The sequence below is a fragment of the Apus apus genome, chromosome 4 (genome assembly GCF_020740795.1).
Source record: "Apus apus isolate bApuApu2 chromosome 4, bApuApu2.pri.cur, whole genome shotgun sequence".
In the NCBI taxonomy this organism is placed as follows: domain Eukaryota; kingdom Metazoa; phylum Chordata; class Aves; order Apodiformes; family Apodidae; genus Apus; species Apus apus.
In genome coordinates this window covers 85,791,860-85,811,367 of record NC_067285.1, presented here as the reverse complement: position 1 = coordinate 85,811,367, position 19,508 = coordinate 85,791,860, and the positions used below count along the sequence as shown (strand labels likewise).

The window sequence follows — 19,508 nt, the reverse complement described above, 5'->3', positions numbered from 1 at the left end:
GAGTTAAATGACTGGATGCTTCGATTCCATATTTTTCAACAGCATATATTTGTGATTTACAACCCACCTTCCTGGAATATAAACATTTCTCAGTGGTTTCAGCTGCCATTTCATAATAATGAAGACAAAAGTGTGCTTAACTACTTTTATTGCATTGAATTGGTGGATATTGGCAAAGACAGAAATATTTCTGGCTTCATACATCAAAACCACTCTCAGACATGACCAAAATTTTTCAGCAGGTATTTAGCAATATTTTTAGAGAATATTTAGGAACATTTTCAAGAAACTGTGATTTTGTTTGAGGAATCTCAAACTTTTTTTTTTTTTTTTTTCTCTAAACACAACATTATATAGCTCAGAGCTGTTTTGTCTAGTTTCATTGCTGGTTTTCATTAGCTAAATTAACATCACTTCCAGTTTGTCTAAAATGAAGATACTTGGGCTACTAATTTCTGAATTTCAGAAATTGTTAATATCAGTATGCTACACATTGTGGAGTAGAAATTTCTTTTTCAGACAACAGATTTTTTAGCAATTTTCTGAAATCAAATAATGTGGTAGAAAAGCCAATGAATGGATGATGATAAGCACCCATCTGTAAATAAAACTGAATGCCTAAATCACTTTTGTAGTTACTATTTTACTTTTATTATTCTTTGGATGATCTACATCTGAAAAGTGACTTACCTGTGCAATCTGCAGCATGCTACTGGAAATGTAGCAGTCTATACATACAGAGATTATTTACTCAATGTTTTGATATAAATTATGTTTGATATGCAGCATCTTTATGATACATTTTTCTTTGTCATATTTCTGAAAACTTTTATCTCTCCTATGAATATACTGTAACACTCCACACTGAAATATTCATCCTGCCAAAGCAAAGTGCATTATTACACTAGCATATCAGGAATTTGCTTTCCTTTCAGACTACCAATGGCCTGTCACATTGACGTTTACATTTTAGTATTTCTTTTCCCATCAACAAACAGCTATGATGGAGAAGGTAACTGCTGCTATTATTAGACAGAAAGTACAACACTGTAGGAAAGATAAAGAGACTTTTAAAAGGAGGTTTATAAATAATATAATCTGTAGATTTGTTACATGTGATGCAGACAGACGATCTAAAGAGAGCAGGGAAGGGCTTTTTTCTTTTTAATTATCAGTGGTTAATTTGTGAAAAAAGATACATTTCAGAGGATCAAAGCTACATGAATTTGAATTGAATTCATTAAAGAATTACTGCTAAAAAAAGAAACTTTTCAAATATCTGGGATAAGTTCCTTTGAATGTATTAAAATATTTCTCATCAGAAGTGCAGGAACATTTTGCTTTCATTTGGTATATCCTGTTTACAAGCTGACCCAGATTTTATTAGAGAAAAATAATTTTTTTAATTAACAAAAAGATTTAATTTAGGTTTTAAGAAATATCTTAGATTTACCTCTTGAATATCCCTCATACTCACATGGGATATTATTTATCTATGTTAATTTTGCTCTGTTGTTTAGCAGAGGTATTTCTTAATATAGAAGGAAATAGAAGATTCCCCTGTGCAGATGTGAATAATTTATTTGCTTCGTGTCTGTTTAAGCAGTGGATTCAACCCATGCTACTTAGTAAAATGACTGATATGAACCTCTACCCATTTGGAATTTGTATTCAAAACAGGGGATATAAAGATATGCTGTAGAGATCTCACATATACAGCAGGTACTCATTTCTTCCTTACTGGCATCTTACACTTGGGGGTCAAGAAATACTTCAATACTTCCAAGTATTTAACTTCTATATATGTCAGTCTTGACAACACATGTTGTGGCTTTTTTCAGTTTGCATAGGAATCCTGTTATTTAAAAAAGCTTGGCAAACACAAAACCCATGGAAAATCTACACATTGAGTTGGTAAACTTTTTTTAGAGTAAAATAGTTGTGACATCGAGCTTGCTGCCTGCAGGTAAAGTGTGTGGCAGACTGGGGCTGCAGGGAGGTAAGATACCCAAAGAGAAGGGAAGGCAAAAGGATGTGCCAAGTCTATCACTATCTCTCTTCCTACTCCTTCATTGCAAATAAGCATGTACAACCCTGGAACCCCATAGAACACAGGGCCTTCCTCTTCCACAAGTGAAACAATTTTTTTCCAGTCAATAATTTTGAAAAAATGGTTTTCCAGAAACATCAATTTTAAAATATATATATTCTTTCAATTTCTCTTAAAAAAAAGAACAGCTGGCTGCTCTGACACTCAAGGAAGCTGTTTTCAAGAGTCATCCAGTGAGACCAACTCCTTAAAGGAGTTCACTGAATATGGATGGTGCCAGATAAAATGAGGGTTTCCATTAAGTCCATTTCCTGAGAGTCAGGCTGCAAACTCCAGTAGTATCCATAAAGAATAACCAGGGACTTCTGTGATCATGGTCACAAAAACCCTGGAAGCCTTTTTTTAAGATACTGTCACTATTCAAACAGAGGATTCTTAATTAGCTGCATGTGAGATCAGATTGGGAATGCAACTGGGAATGAAATTACTATTCATTAATTTCAATCTAATTACTTATACTATTTACAAGATTATACATGCACTTTTAAAAATAGATATAAAAGTAACTAAAAATCTCTTTTTGATACGCTTACATGTATCAAAATGTGCATCTCTGCAAAATGATATGGATTATTGCCAGAATAGCTATTTTTCCTGAAGCTTGTATTCCAAAGTTTTTAACCAAATGTTTATTTTACTTTTTTTATTGAAATGCAAGGATAAATGTGCAGGCCTCATGAATCCTTAATATTGTTCACTGATCATCAGTTATCTTTTATCAAGAAGAAAAATTCTCATATGTTCATGTGAAACTCTTTGCTTTATATGGGAATCTAACCTTTAAGGGCCCAATTCGACTCTCTATTTTGTGACTTCACAGCATGAGTCCTAAGTAAGAGAGCTTTCCTGTGAAAGTTAAAGAGATGTTTTATGGAACAGATAATGGCCTAAACCAGTAAACATCAACACGACTTTTTCCACCCCCCGCCACTCTCCCCATATCCAATTTTTGCCGCTCATGGACAAGAAACTTAAATAAAGAGGGAACATTTAGACTTAGAACAGTAGAATGACATTCTGGATAGCATTTCATGTTATGTCCCCGCTCAGCAGATCACTGACTTTGGCATGTGTCAGCATGCCCTTATGGAAAGCCATGAAATTCCCATTAACCTGAAAATCACCTCACCAGAGTAAAATCTGAGTTCTAATTGCCCTGGATGTGTCACAGGTTTCAGTTCAGCGGGTCTGCATTATCATAGAGACACTTGAAACAACAGACTATTTTAATGTTATTTGACATAGATGATAAATCAGTAAAACAATTTCAGCACATAGGGAAGTAAAATATCTCGTCTAAGAATATAAAAATATTAGCTACTGAGGAGGAAAGTAACGAACAAAATGTCATTGAAGAGTTTTTCAGTGATGCTATTAAATGACTAGAAAAATTGAAGCAGCATCAAGGAAAGGTGAGGAGTGCTGGAGAGGGCAAATGCTTAAAGCAAGAGCTTGGCAAAATAAGCAGGTGATGTGAGGAAGGTTAAAGAGAATGTAATGCACTGTTGTTTCTTAGACTGGGTAAGAGAGTAGCCACAATAGCTAAAGACAGGGAAATTATCAAAACCAGAAATGATACTAAGAACATAACAAACCAAAAACCTAACTGGAATCTCAGGTAATAAAATACCATGCATTTGAGAATGTCAAGTCCAGAAAAACTCAAACCATTGAAAATCAAGAAAATTAGAAGAAATGTAAGGTTTTGAGCATGAGTCTTCACTTCTTAAAGAAATACCACAACATGCTTGAAAGTCTAAACTTTTAGGTGAGACAAAGATCTGCGTATGAGATGATCCAAAATAGTCTCTTAAGGAAAGGAATGGGAAATGGATTCCTCATAGCCTTGACATCTTAGAGAGACCCCTATTCCACCTAAAAACATTCCCCTTCCTATAATCTCCCCTACTTTTGTTCTGACCTGAAACCCCTTCTACACTTGCCCTGCTGATCTGATAAACACCCTTACATGAAGTTTATTTCCTTTCCAGAAATTGCTTTGTTACATGAATTGTCTTTCAGAATATATTTCCTTAAAATAGAAATCTATCTTGACAGAAAGAGATTGAAGCAACATGCCCACAGATAATGCTCAAGTGGCTGTCAAGAGTAAGATCTGAACATCTTACTTGCCTGAGCAAGCTTGAAGAGACAAACTGGGCTCTCTGAACAACTGGAAACACATAAGAACTGGTTGACATAAAATCTTCTAATTTTGAAAACCATTAGCTTCCTGTGATTTCAGAAGTGATAGTCCAGACCATCTGTAATCTAATGACATTTTCAATATTGACTCCCTAAAGGGCCTTAAGCTGATATAAATGGATATATTTTAGGTGAGATAAACTGGTTTTGATCCACATCTTGAGGAAACTGCATCTCATGTGGAAAATTATTCTGCTGAAATTCTTTTGACAGGTCTGCCTTAATCTTTGCAGATTAAGCACAGCAGAGAGCTTTTAATATACTCTCCAGCAGAAAAAGGTTTGGTGAGCTTACTTTCCGTCACTTTTTTAGGGCAAGCAGCACCTTGGAAAGAACCTACAAGACAAAATAGAGTGGTAGACTATGAGGAAGTCAAATAGCTTTTTTCTTTGTTTTTGGAAATGAATTATATCTTGAAATACAACCAAGGATAGAATAAGAATTGCAGGGTAAGATACAGAAAATCACTTATTCTTCTCTACTGTTTAGGCTGCCTCTGGAGTTCTCCATATAGTTATAGACATAAGCAATAGGTGCAGTTTGGTGGACTGAGGAACTAGTAGTTTTATAAACTCGTACTCCTTGTAACTATCCACCACACAATCCCCCATCCTCTGAACCTTTTCTTATATACAGCCTGTATGAGTTTCAGATCCTTTGTCTGGCTCCAACATGGTGCTAGGACAAGAACCCAAACCATACCCTCTGTATCCACTACCACAACACTGTTTAGAAAATCCATGTCCCCTGTGTACTTTAACCATGACATGATCATAAAGCAAGATATGCCAGAACTTGAGATTAGTTTGAAGCTGTGTGTATACAAACAGGTAAACTTGTTAAAACTGGAAATAAGATCAGCTCTGAAGAAATTCTCCTTGCAATTTCTCTCCAGGCTAAAGGATGGATTTCAACAATACATGCTTATAATATATCACTTAACATTTCTTTAAGTGCAGTCTTTTCTATCTTGCCAATCTATTTCTTATTAGATATAGCACTATATCAAATACTTAATCTCCAGATGAGAGATCTACCTATTTTCTGTTTCCTAGAAGATCAAGTATCTTATCAAGGGAAAAATATTTCTTTGGATTGGTACAATCTATCCAACTTCTATTTCATCCCAATTTTAACTTATCTTCAAGCCCTTAATAATTATTTTATTTCATTTCATTAAAATATATAAAAATAATATTATAAAGCACTGTATACTAGTGAGTTCAGACTAAGGAATCTAACAAACCAAATGACTCTTTTAATCCATTTTCTCCATCCATTTCACTAGAAGTGATACCTTTACTAAACCATCAGTCCCACAGTGTCTGTTTTACAGTTTGAAAGTTTTATAATAAATATGAATATTTAGTTCAGTCACAGATCAGGCTAGAGACACCCTAAATTAACCACATGAAACTCAATGGATTTTGCTATCTGTTGTGATAGCAATACTTTTTTCCATTATATCTCAGTTCCCAATAGACACTTTTCCCTTCTCAAATGTCAAAAATAACAATCATTACTGAACACTAAATAAAATTATTTGTTTTAAGAGCCTACTGTGTTCTATCTGCATAGTAATGGTAACCTTTTATTAATGGCTTTTGTCTCCATTTAATTCAATGTCATATATATAAAAAATATAATATAATATACACATGTAAAAAAAGACTTTTTACAATTTTTCAAGTTTTTACTGCATTCCTCTGTTTAAGGTACATGGACGTTACAAAAAAATAATAAATAAATAATATTTTCAACAGCTAGGGATAAGACTAAGCAAGCAAATTTCTGAAAATGTCCAAACACTGAAATAACTCTTTAAACACCAAACACAAAATACAAAATATGTCTACTTTATTAAAAAGTAATACTGGGAAAGTAACTAGAACCTGATATCATTAAAACAGAATAGGAAGGAAGCTGGGGTTTTTTGCTCTACTGCATCATCTGCTTTTTGATGAAAATTGGTTCATTATTTGATTTCTGGGTAACATAGATGAAGAGTCTCAGTGCTTTAGTTACTCTCAGCGCTTTTGTTACTCTCAACCTGCTCAGACGACTAACAAGTTAATGTCAAAATTCCTTTCCCATGCTTCTCTGGCTCTAGGCTTTTATAAAATAGATGTTTTGCCCTATTAGTAAACCACTTGTTAAATGCCACAAAAGATGGCTATTACAAACCATCAGGCAAGTCTTTTGTGAAAAAAACTTGTGTCAGATCTGTGTATTTTTAATTCTTATCAGAGGTAAAATAGGATCCTACTAACTTGGGTGGTTCCTTGATGCTTGATCAACTCTCATCTTATGCTTAGCACTAGCTTGCAGAATTAGCTGATAGTCAATTGAAGAATTAGCTGATAGTGTGTGAGGTTTGACATAAAAGAGAAAAAAACCCTTAAATTTGATCCTGCATTTATCTCCAAAGAACAACAACAAATTAATTTACCCTCTTATTAAGGAGGTTATTGAGGGCAAAGCTATCTGCTTTTAACTACTGTCTGCCTCTTTTGTGCATGGATATTACTGATTAGTGCAGCATGTTTTAATGCACTACTAGCCTAAAGCCAATATTTGGGGACCTATTATATTGTCAATTTTTTTCCTACTGTGCTCCTGTGAGAAAAAGTAGTGAGAGAAATATGAAGATTAAATTATTAAGATATAATTCATATTCCTGATTCTAAGGCATGATTCTTTTATGCTACTTATCTCAGCTAATGAAAGTCAGATTTAATTAGTTTTTAGGACTTGGCCCAAAAGGGCTTTCACAAAGGATTGTAGAAAAAACATTTTCTGAAAGCAAAACCTCACTAGCTATTATTTGAAAATGTAAGACAGGAGAAAGATGTGATCAAAGTGGTTGAACACATAAGAAGGAATTATTTTAAATCTCAACTGAATTTTATTTTTACATAACACATTCTTAGTAGCAGATACTACAAATGTTTCTCTGAAAATCTCAAAATCTGCCTATAGAACAAAGAGTGGATAAGGAACATTTAGATATATGAAGATAATACGAATGTGACTTTTTATTTTTTGACTCCCAATCCAGAACAGATTGAGCTAAAATCCCAGGGCTCTGGAAGCAAACACTATGAGCCTTGTAGGTATCAAAATCTTAGTCCAAATTTTATAGATTAATTTCATTCCCAGTAATCAATGTGGTCAAAATTCCACTTTTTAAATTCAGTAGTGAATTGTTTCATAAATCTGAAGTTCTGAATGGTTTTCCAGCATTTAAAAAAAATAAATAAAAATATATATACTCATATCTTGATGTCTGAGGTTATTATTTAACCATAAATACATATTATAAAATGAAATATGGGATAATTTAGATTTTAATTAACAATCTAATGTAAATTCTTTTTAAGCCCTATACACAAGTATTCTTAAAGCCTCATATACTCCCACTTGCACACTGCAACTTGCTGTCAAACTGCAATCACCTGTGTCTGCTGAAAAAATGAAATTTAATGTCAACTCAGCAAACTCTTGACTCTCCCATGTTACTGTTAATTTCAAAAGTCCCAAGGCGCAGGGATGCAGCATTTGGAAAAATACATCATTTTAGGACTGCCAGTATGGTCTACTGGACACTTTGGCTAAGTTTATACTAAAACATTGAAAAGTGTTACGACCCAGGCCAGACCACTGGAACTCAGTTATTTATGCAGCTGAATAGTCCCTGGCATATTTGAACAACAATTGCGAATCATTTATGACTCTCCCAGACAAACTGCAGCCACTGTTTGTATGGTAGCATGAGTCAAAGACCATTTCCACTTGGTGTTAGAATCACAGAATCATAGAATCATAGGGGTTGGAAGGGACCTCGAAAGATCATCTAGTCCAACCCCCCCGCCAGAGCAGGGTCACCTAGAGTACATCACACAGGAAGGCGTCCAGGCGGGTTTTGAATGTCTCCAGAGAAGGAGACTCCACAACCTCTCTGGGCAGCCTGTTCCAGTGCTCTGTCACTCTCACAGTAAAAAAAAAAATTATGATATTCACCTTAAACCTCCTATGCTCCAATTTGTATCCATTACTCCTTGTCCTATCACTGGTCATCACTGAAAAAAGTTTAACTCCATCTTCTTGACACTCACCCTTTACGTATTTGTAAACATTAGATGAGGTCACCCCTCAGTCTCCTTTTCTCCAAACTAAAGAGACCCAGCTCCCTCAGCCTTTCCTCATAAGGGAGATGTTCCACTCCCTTAATCATCTTTGTGGGTCTGTGCTGGACTCTTTCAAGCAGTTCCCTGTCCTTCTTGAACTGAGGGGCCCAGAACTGGACACAATACTCCAGATGTGGCCTCACCAATGCAGAACAGAGGGGGAGGAGAACCTCTCTTGACCTACTAACCACACCCTTTCTAATACACCCCAGGATGCCATTGGCCTTCTTAGCCACAAGGGCACATTGCTGGCTCATGGTCATCCTCCTGTCTACCAGGACCCCCAGATCCCTTTCACCCACACTGTTCTCCAGCAGGTCAGCCCCCAACCTGTACTGGTGCATGACATTTTTCTTCCCCAAATGCAAAACTCTACACTTGCCCTTGTTAAACTTCATCAGGTTTTTCCCCGCCCAAGTCTCCAGCCTGTCTAAGTCTCTCTGAATGGCAGCACAGCCTTCTGGTGTGTCAGCCACTCCTCCCAGCTTGGTGTCATCAGCAAACTTGCTGAGGGTACATTCTGTACCCTCATCCAGGTCGTTGATGAAGATATTGAACAACACCGGTCCCAGTACCGACCCCTGAGGGACTCCACTGGTCACACACCTCCAACCAGATTCTGCCCCATTGACTACAACTCTCTGGCTTCTTCCTTTCAACCAGTTCTTGATCCACCTCACTGCCTGATCATCAAACCCATACTTGATCAACTTATCTACAAGGATGCTGTGGGAGGCGGTGTCAAATGCTTTACTGAAATCAAGATAGACTACATCTACCGCTCTACCATCATCTATCCACCTAGTAATTTCCTCATAGACTGCTATGAGGTTAGTCAAACATGACTTACCCTTGGTAAAACCATGTTGACTGCTCTTGGTGACCCCCATCTCCTTGATATGTCTAGAGATAGTGCCAAGGACAAGTTGTTCCATCACCTTTCCAGGGATGGAGGTGAGGCTGACCGGTCTATAGTTACCTGGGTCCTCCTTCTTGCCCTTCTTGTAGACTGGAGTGACATTTGCTATCCTCCAGTCCTCAGGCACCTCTCCTGTTACCCATGACTTACCGAAGATGATGGAGAGTGGCCTAGCAATGACCTCCGCCAGCTCCCTCAGCACCAACTTAGATTTCTGCTGAACTCCCTTTGATAAGAGACCATACCACCTTGGTGGTCATTACTAATAAATGCTTTTACAACTACGCTCAGCCAAGGACTGACAGGAGTCTTGGCAGGGGATAAGGCTTTTTAGGGTAAAAATCTAATGAGTAAGATCCTCCTGAAGACTTCAAATCATTACATTACTTTAAAAAGTTTAGTGCAAGTGATCAATTTTACACCACACATACAATGGTCAAACTCGTCCATATGGGTAGCTTCCTGCACATGATTTCTTCTGGTCAGTGATCCCAGATGCCTTTGCAAATATAAAGAAAGGCATTTAACAATGGTTTTCTGTAGCAATTAATTATAAACACTGCTACACATGTAAAGGGATAGATACAGTGAGTATAGGAATCATAGCAGAATCAGTCTATATTGTTCTGCTGAGAGAAACAGAAGAATGAACCATTGATTTTCTACAATTGTCATATAGTCATTAGTCACCCATAGAAATTACAAATTAGTATTTAGTTGTGCACATTCATGCACTTAAAAAAAAAAAAAGCTTTCACTATAAACCTTTTCCCTTTCTCAGTCTATAGATGCCTTAGTAATTTTTAGATTTCATATTTTACTACTTATGTATTTCTCCTTTTTTGTGAGAATGTAGATTTTTTACATTTACGAATGTAGCCTCACTTGGTAATTAATTTTTTAAGTTTGTGTGTGTAGCATTCAGAAAAAAGCAACCACTCAGAAACACCACTTGAAGAAAAAAAAACTGGACATAAATTTTGTGACAACTCATCAAAAAATCAAAATCTGGGTCCAATGCTATTAAACAATACTGGACTAATTTGACCTTAAAAACTCCTCACTACTCCAATCTCTGGGAAATATATACTACCCAAGGATTCTGCTACAGGAGGCAAGTAATTTATAAAAAGTAATGTATTTTACATTTTGTATGATAGATGTTTGGAGGATTTTTTTTACTAGTTCGAACAAATTGGAGTTTGCCATGGCTTTGGATATATATGAGATATTAAGTAGGCAGTATATATTACTATGCAGATATTCGCTTTTAGTCAAGATTTAATTACTTATCAGAATACTTGATTGTAAAATAACTTTTTGAACAACACCTACTTGAGGTCTTGGGAAGGTTCTGCTCTGATATGGGGTGTCTCCACAGAGTGCCCAAACACTGCCCCTTCCGTGCCTAAAATACATAAATAAAATACAGTACAATTACTTTGAAAAATGAAAACACATTGAAATGTATGACCACAAATTGGCTGTTTTATGATAAAATATCTGATTGAATGTTTTATTAAAGATTATAAAAGTTTCTTCATATTTATATTTGCATCTCTATGGCAAAATCTGGACCCACATCTCGTGAAACTTTAGATTTCTGCTTATCAGTAGATTAATTTCACATAACTTCTCAGCACTGAAGTGCCTGAATGGTCATCTCAACTTGGACAATGGATTGTTTTACAGGTAAAGAAAAGAATTTCACAGTTTTTTTTGACAAAAAAAAAATTTATAAGCATCTACTATTTAATCATTTTTATTGCTTTGAGAAGCCAAGCTTTCACAAGCTTTGAAATAAGTCTACCACCTGAAATTCCTAGCCTGAATCTCAATATCTGACAGCTTCAGAGTTTCCTTCCATTCAACCTCTCTCATTGAAAACTTTTGTTCTCAAAGAAATTAAAGATACGTATTTGCAATGTCCTTAGATTGTAGTCTTGGTACTGGACGCTCCTGTATCTCCTACAGGGCACTCAAAATCAAGGCAGAGCAAATGGGTCACTATTTCCTAAAATAAAATTGATTTTCTAGTCAATTTAATTTCTAAAACTAGGTCCAAGTTTCATATGAGAATTCCACAATTTGATTTATATGACCAAGATTTTTCACTTAAAACTAATTTTCAATGAAAAAATTAGGGTTCTGATAAATGTTCACTGAGGTTATTTGGAAATAAAAAGCAAACCCAAATATTTACACAATTGTTTAAATGAATTATTATTATTTTTTAATGAGAATGAAAAAAGACCCCCCCAAAATTGATAAAGATCTGATTACAGCATGTTGTTAAAATAGAAAACTCAAGAAACTGGCACGTAGTGAACAGCACTATGAAATCAGTAATTCTCTTAACTCTCAGGCACAAGGACTGAATGCTTAACAGTCAGTTATACTACTCAATTTACATTTAATAGACAGCAATAGACCACCTATGTTGTTAGGCATCAAAAAGTTTGTGTCTTCCTTTTTCCCCCTGAAGCCTATTGTCATGTGTGGTTTTGCTGACTGATCTGTCCAGTGCCATTGCTTTTTTCTTCCACTTACATAAGCTCTGGGTGGTTTTGTTTTGGTTTTATTTGTGTGTGTTTTTTTGTTTGTTTGTTTGTGTTGTATTGGGGTATTATTATCATCATCATCATCATCATCATCATCATCATCATCATCTAAATATATATATGTGCCTGAGATCTTTTACTTCTCTGAAGATGGTGTTCTGGACAATGTGTACTGAAAACAGCCTAGAGCTACTATGTGAAAATGTTTCCAGCAGAAAACTGCCAATAAGGATGAAAGAATTGAATAAAAAGACATGTAAAACAGGTAATGCATTAACCTTCTAGTACTAGAAATAAGATCGAGGAATCTGTTTACGATAATCATAGTTGATTACTAAATATTCTAAGATTAGCAAGCATATTTCAACAGCAGAAGTTTTCTTGTGTTCTGAGCCTTGAATTCTGAGCGTACTTAAAAATAGACCAACAATATCTCACAGTAGCTGTGTAAGAAGTGCCCAACAGAAGAGAGGCAACAATCTAATTGTTACAGTATTTTAAATACAATGAAATCTTTTCGATTCCTTACATATTTTAAATATTTCACAAGTATTTTCAGAACTCCTGGGTGTTACTAGAGACAGATATTTAGATATTTTTGCAATTAACCAATAACATCTAGTAAACTGATTCTAACAGGATTTGAAAGCAGAATGAGGCTATAGAATGTTTAATTGCTAATACATTTCACAGTGTTAAAGAGAAAATGTTCTGAGCGAGAAGCCGAAAAAATCTAACTATACAGTAAACTAAATGACTGTCAGAAAATCATAATTATTAGTACATTTTAAACTCCACGTTCATTTAACCTAAAAAAAACCAACAACCCAACAAACCAGAAAAAAAAAAATAAAATCTTTTATTGTAAAATACTCAACTCCTATGGACTACCCGAGAAAAGAAGGAGGAATTTCTGAGACCAATGAAGAAAAGTCCTAGGTTTTATCTCCAGCTTGGCAAAGCATACTGAAAACAATTTCAGTACAACTGCTGCATTGAAGATCTCACAAGAAAACAACCAAATTCACTTTCTAGAACCGAACTTTCCTAAGTGCTATGGAGAACCACAGGAGGGAAAAAATAGCATATCTATTTACCTAAAAGTGCTCACTGAGCATGTCAGCATAGCCAGGCTTTATTTCACACAAAAGAAATCACCCTGATCTATAATGTCATGGAAGAAATTCTATGGGAGCTGAATATCAGAAATCAAAGAGTGTGCTTCCAGAACCCATTCACCTTTTTCATGAGGAAATTTAAGTACTTTCAAGACCAAGGGCTTTTTGTATTTTTGAAGGTGGCAATGGAATATGAAGATGTAAGTAACTAAGTAGGGTGCAGAATTGCCTGTCTTTACTTAGGAGAAGACAACAGTTGTAATGTTTGAAAGAGCAGAATAAATGTAAACATGTTTAAAACATCACTGTAGTATGGGTCAGACAATCAATCAGAAGTGCCGAAGATAATAATACGCAAAGAGGGATAACAAAATATAAATGACAGTTGATTCTAAGCCAGCATTAGTATTTCCTTATTTTCAGCAGTATTTAAAAGATGAGAAAATAAAAATTTGAAAAGAAAGAAGTTTCTCCAAGCAAACTTAAAAATACAAGCAGGTAGAATTAAGGATAAACTGATATAATTAAAAATATAATTAAAACTCACAAATATCAAATGTGCTCCTTTTTCTATTTCGAGATAAAATCCCACAAACGGTTTTTTTCTTCTCATATAGCTTCAAATGTGAAAGCATATAATTTCTTATGGTAAACACTTTCTTCTCAAAAAAATATGCATTCAACAAGTTCAAGAATATCTCTGATTCCTTTTATTTTATACTGGAAGAACAGAACACTTAAAATTATCTTGTTTTAGTAAGAAAGGTGGAAAAGATCAGCCAGCCAGAATTTACTGATGTGTTTCCAGCAGTTAAACACCAGGATCAAGAAAAATGAAAAGGGACTGTACCGTTTAGGTTTTAATTTACCATATGTAAATCTGTAGTGATTTGATGGGGAGTTAGATTATGTAGTTCAGCACTGCTTAGGAAATGGCACTACAAACATACCTTTCTATGAATAACAAGAATATAAACCAGGATTCAAAGTGAATAGTATGTTTTTTAAATTAAAGAAATACACTTTAGATATTTAATAATTTACAAAGTCAAAATACTTACTTTCATACAATCATTTTGATTGGAAAAGCCCTGTAAGATTGTCAAGACCATTTACCTAGCTCTGCCAAGTCCATCACTAAACAATGTTCCTGAGCACCATATCTACACATCTTTTGATTACTTCCAGGGATGGTGACTCGACCACTTCCCTGGGTAGCCTGTTCCAGTGCCTGACAAACGTTTCAATTAAGAAATTTTTCCTAATATATAATCTAAACCTCCCCTGGCACAACTTAGGGCCATTTGCTCTCATTCTCTTGCTTGTTCCTTGGGAGAAGAGACCAACACCCACTTTGCTACAAATAAGACAAGCATCTATGAACTGTATTCCCTGACTTAGAGAACCCTAACCAGAACCTACTTTGAGATGAGTGAAATTCTAGAGAAAGATGAATGAATAAAAAAAAATTAAGAAAAAATAAAATAAAATAGTAAAAAAAAAAAGAAAGAAAAAAAAGAATCTTCAAGACCTTTGAAGCAGAGCTCAAAAGAAAGTAGTTAGGGAACTGAATTCAAAGGAACATGAGTTAGAATGGATAGCTATAAAAAGTGAACTTTTCAGAGGAAATAAAATAGCAAGGGCATAGAGTATGTGCAAAGGATCTTAAGTGTAACTGAATAAAATTACTTTCACCTCCAGCTTGCTGTGGAAGAGAATGTAAAGACTTCACTAAAAAAGGCATACCTCTAAAGTCAAAGAATACTAGTCACTATAGAGTTTGGGGAAAAAAACTCAGGAAAGAGCAAAAGTCAGATAAAAAGGCCAAAAGTCCAATTTTGTATTTATAGAGAAACCCCTTTATATATATATAGTAGATTTATAAACACCAGACCCTTAAAATGTACTTATTTGACACAAAGCAAATCAAAGTGAACCTTCCACTACAAGCAAAACTAGTCAGAAATTCCTGCTGAAACTGAATAGTCAGAACTCTGAGAGACCAGTATAAAATACTAATTTCTGCTCCATTTACTGTTTTTTGAAATTAAGCCTTTAGGAAATAATAAGAAGATTCGTAAAAACAATGAAAGTATAATGTTGGGTCTTTGGTGTCAGATTATATTTGCTTATGTATGGGAACGTTGAGGAAATTTTGTCATTTAGTTAATCATCAAATAATCCTTTTGTAATTTATTAGTTCACAAAACAGCACTGGTACCTTTCAATGACTTAATAATCAACTAACATTAAAAGACCATCAGCTGAGCATATTGATTAGTAGAGCTAATTCTTTTTGGGGGAAATAATACCTGCTAAGGAGTTGAGGAGTCAAGAATTAAAATCTAATAGACTATCTTGCTGTGAAAAATGAGCCATATATTAGCATTATCCCTCTCCTTCACATCACTCTTCTAAGCAAATCACCTCAAATGCACTGACAATGGTACTGCGTAGTATTTTGATGTGTACAAATTATATGGCCCGGCAGAGTCACAGGCACAGTTGAATCTTACTGCCTTGATCTTTCTCTAGGTTTTTTAGAAACATCACCACTAATATTATGCACGTATTGGACTGTAATGCCAGTTTGTCCTCTGAGAGAGTTTAAAGAAGTGTTTGTATAATATTTATAATTTTTGAAGCTTGCAATCACAAGGTTTTAGAGATATATGAGCAATTAATCAGGATTGCTTTACCACTGAAGAAACCTTGAGAACACAGACTTATTTTCTGTAAGTTTAATTGCAATAAACCCCCCCATTTCTTGATTATTTTACCATGCGTATATAGCTAAAATGTAAAAGTGTCTCTGTGAGATTAGAAAACTGTTGTTCAACACTAAGGCCTTGGAAGAGCTTATCAGCGTCAGACTGAAAAAAAAAAAATTCAACTAGGCAGATGAATTATTAGAAAAAGGCCACTGAAAATTCTTCTTGCTTACTTTTTAAAAGCCTAGTTATTATAATTTATCTTGGGCTGATTAGAAACCCAAAGGAGTCAGAATGCGCCTTCAGGACAACATGTTAATTGTGCAGCTCTTCAATATAAATTTTAATCAATGGCTTGAAATGTCATTTAGCTAGGTACTTGTATTAAAAAACATGATGCAACTGGGTTTTTGCCATGGAGGTGTACACAACTAAAATAAAAGTAAGTAGTTTATTTTAAGAAAACATGATTGGTGTGACTGCTGCAATTTCGATCTTATGGAGTCCCTCAGAAGAAAAACTGACAAATGTTAAACATTTCAAGTATGATAGTGATGTGGCCACATTGTGGCCATAAAACATGAGCATCAGTGTCTCCATAGGTAAGCCATTATTAAAAATAAAAATTCTAAAAGGAACTAATTATATTAATTACTCAAGACCCTTGAACACAACTAATATTTGATTGATTTTTTCGGTATGGCAACCTTACTAAAGCAAAACTTCCACTAAGTCTTTCATTTAGATAGGAATGAGTTACCCAATAAATTAAAACTCAGCAACTTCAGTGTGATAATTTTTTATAAGCAAATGACAACTCCAGAGAGTACTTGCAAAACCTCAAGTCAGTATTTATCTCCTTGTATGTAATCTTAAATTCAATTGAGTACAATAATTTGAAACACTGTTTCGTAATGGTGGGACATTAAGACATCTCTTGCTTTGAACTGCAAATGAAACTCAATTATGCTTATGTGTTCTGTTGCTCATTTACCTACTTCTTTGAAGGCTCACACCCAAATTCTGCGTTTGGCCACCACTTGGTTTACTTTGCTGAAAAAGTCCATCTATTTGAATAAATTTTGAACTGAAATTAGTAGTAATATAATTGGAAATGGCTATTCTAAATACGACTTCTGAGATTAAAAGAGTCTATATATTTAAATGAAACTGCTGAGAAGTCACATTAAAATTGAGTATCTCTTTGAAATACAAATGGAATGGAAAAATACATATGGAGTTTAAAAAGAACAAGTTTTAAAATAATAATTTTCATAATGTCTTTAATTTTTTTCCTCTATGATGTATGACAGATGGAGATACATATGACAATAAAATGATTAACTGAACCATTTTCTGCTTGTATTGATACAGTCTCCTTGAAAAGTTATAACAGCTAGATATATTAATAGATTTAAAGTTTACATTTAGATGTCATAGGAAAAAATTCTGAAAAAGCAAAAATTTAATATTTTCCCATATATATATAATACTCTATTTTTACATTTTTCATAAAATGGTGGCTGGGTTCACACTTGTGGAATACAGAGGAAAAATTCTCCTTGTCTGCACTCAAAAAATTGAATTTTAAGGGGGTTATTTTTGTATTTAATCGATCAATAAAGACTGTATTTTCACTTTGTTGTAGAAGATAACCCTAGGACTTGGAACACTGAGGCTTATGATCTAATGAATAGTTAATCAGTTACTATACAGAATTGCTGTTTCCTTGATGAAAAATTAATGAATCAATGCATGAGAGGACTATCAAACAACAGTCAGTAGCTTCATAACCATGGGATGCACCTTGGATGTAAAAGAATGGGACATTAAGCTGGATATCCCAAGTACAAAATAAAGGCTTTAACTTCAAGGCTAATTAAACTACCTTGTAATTTTATATTGAATTTAACAAAAAGCAAATTTAATGTATTTGTATGAAATACAACAGAAATTTTTTAGAATCTGAAGGGGGAAAATGTGAGAACGAGAAAATAGTTTTTCACTTGGTTTCAAGAACACTCAGCAAAAATTTCCCATTTAAAAGCTTTCTGAAAATTCCATAGCATACTGCTGTCTACCTACAAAACCTAGCTGGGAATGTCTATCCCATTTGTGTCCAAAATCTCTAAAATAAAATAACTAAGGATTTGCTTTTGATAAAAGAAAAGGGTATTTGCCCTTCAGTTAAGATATTCCATACATAAATGGTTTGGTTTTGAAAAGTCAAAATCTCAAAGGAACTTATTAGGAGATTCTTCATTAACCCCAGACATATCATTAGTTGCCTAAATTAGAAGTAAAGACTATTTATATTTTATCTTTTGTCAAAAAAAAGGAGATTGCCATCTCTAGAGGTTAGTTAACTACTGATACTGATGCACAATCTAAGCACATTGACATTTTTGCCTTCAACATCTTGTCAGCAGTCAACACATCTGAATTTTACCTAAATTGGGAAAGCTTGTTTGGAAATCTCATTTTAACTATATCAGAAGTCATCTAAGTTACTTGTAGTGTTAAAACTAATTCACTGGTTACCTTATACAGATTTTAGTAGCCAGTTCTTTATGCCATATGTAAATGTGCTCTTATTTCTATTCTCTACTTTGCCATTACTGCAGCATACTGAAAAATTATTATGATTATGTGATAATTACTCCTGCATTCTTCCAATTTAATACATTATTTTATGTAAGCAAAATGTAGCTACAAAGCAGCAGGACTATTATCTGTATTTTTTAAATAGCTCTACTATAGCATTTTTACTGTTTAGGAATTCACATGCCATTGATAAATTATAAACAAATGTTTAGATAACTGCATTTGTGCACCCTGTAGAGGGTACTAATACATATATAGAAAGTCCATTATATTCAAGTATATAGTATGTATTATAAAAGTCACTGTAAACATAATTTCAAATATTTCTGAATAAATGAAACAATGAAAATGTGTTACAAATCCTTGCACGTATTTTGATAATGCTGAAAAGGAGATAAGTTGATACAACATATTTTGATGCCTATTAGACCAAAATAAAACAAAAATGTTAGTATCGCCAATTATTGAAAGCCATAATTCTTTTTTTCAGATATGAGAAATAAATGAAGCTATACTAACAGTTCCTTTAACAAGGTTGTTAAAAAGTTTCTATTTGATATTACCATAGTTATCTTGATCATCACCTACTATGACTGCCTTTTTATTTCTGCTCTTTATTAATATGCTGGTTTTCTCTCTAGAAGCAAACTATGCAGATGAGTATAGCACATTCAAACCCAGCATGTAAAAGGGTAAATGAGTTAACTTAGATAAGTATTTACTGCAGTTTTAAATGGAAATTCTGCAGCTGTGAGAGAGCAGGGGAATGTGAAACAGTAGTTTTGTCACTTAGTATTCACACCTTCAAGTCAGCATAGCAGTGAAGCAAGTATTTTAATTTGGCAACAAAAAGGAAGTGGGTGTATTTTAAATCAGTTAACTGCAATGACTGTAAACCACCAATGGTCATTTTAGCAAACGTGTGCCTACATCAATTTGTATTAATCACAGAAAAGAGAGCAGATTTTTCCCATGGAAAGGATACTGAAACATACTGCAATATGAAAAATTGTCCAAAAGACACATATTTTGCCAAAGACTCAGATGTTTTTGCAGGCAAGAACCCCAACAGAGTTGCCACATACCTTGCAAA

General features: G+C 34.3%; 1 protein-coding gene across 3 annotated transcripts in view; it reads right to left on the bottom strand.

Annotated features, from left to right (window-relative positions):
• SGCZ (sarcoglycan zeta) overlaps nucleotides 1-19,508 on the bottom strand; it is a 423,412-nt gene that overhangs the window by 15,136 nt on the left and 388,768 nt on the right. For all 3 annotated transcript variants that reach the window (XM_051619665.1, XM_051619666.1, XM_051619667.1), the window contains one exon: nucleotides 10,757-10,829. In XM_051619665.1, coding sequence (XP_051475625.1) covers nucleotides 10,757-10,829 — 73 coding nt within the window. The remainder of the gene's footprint in view (nucleotides 1-10,756; nucleotides 10,830-19,508) is intronic.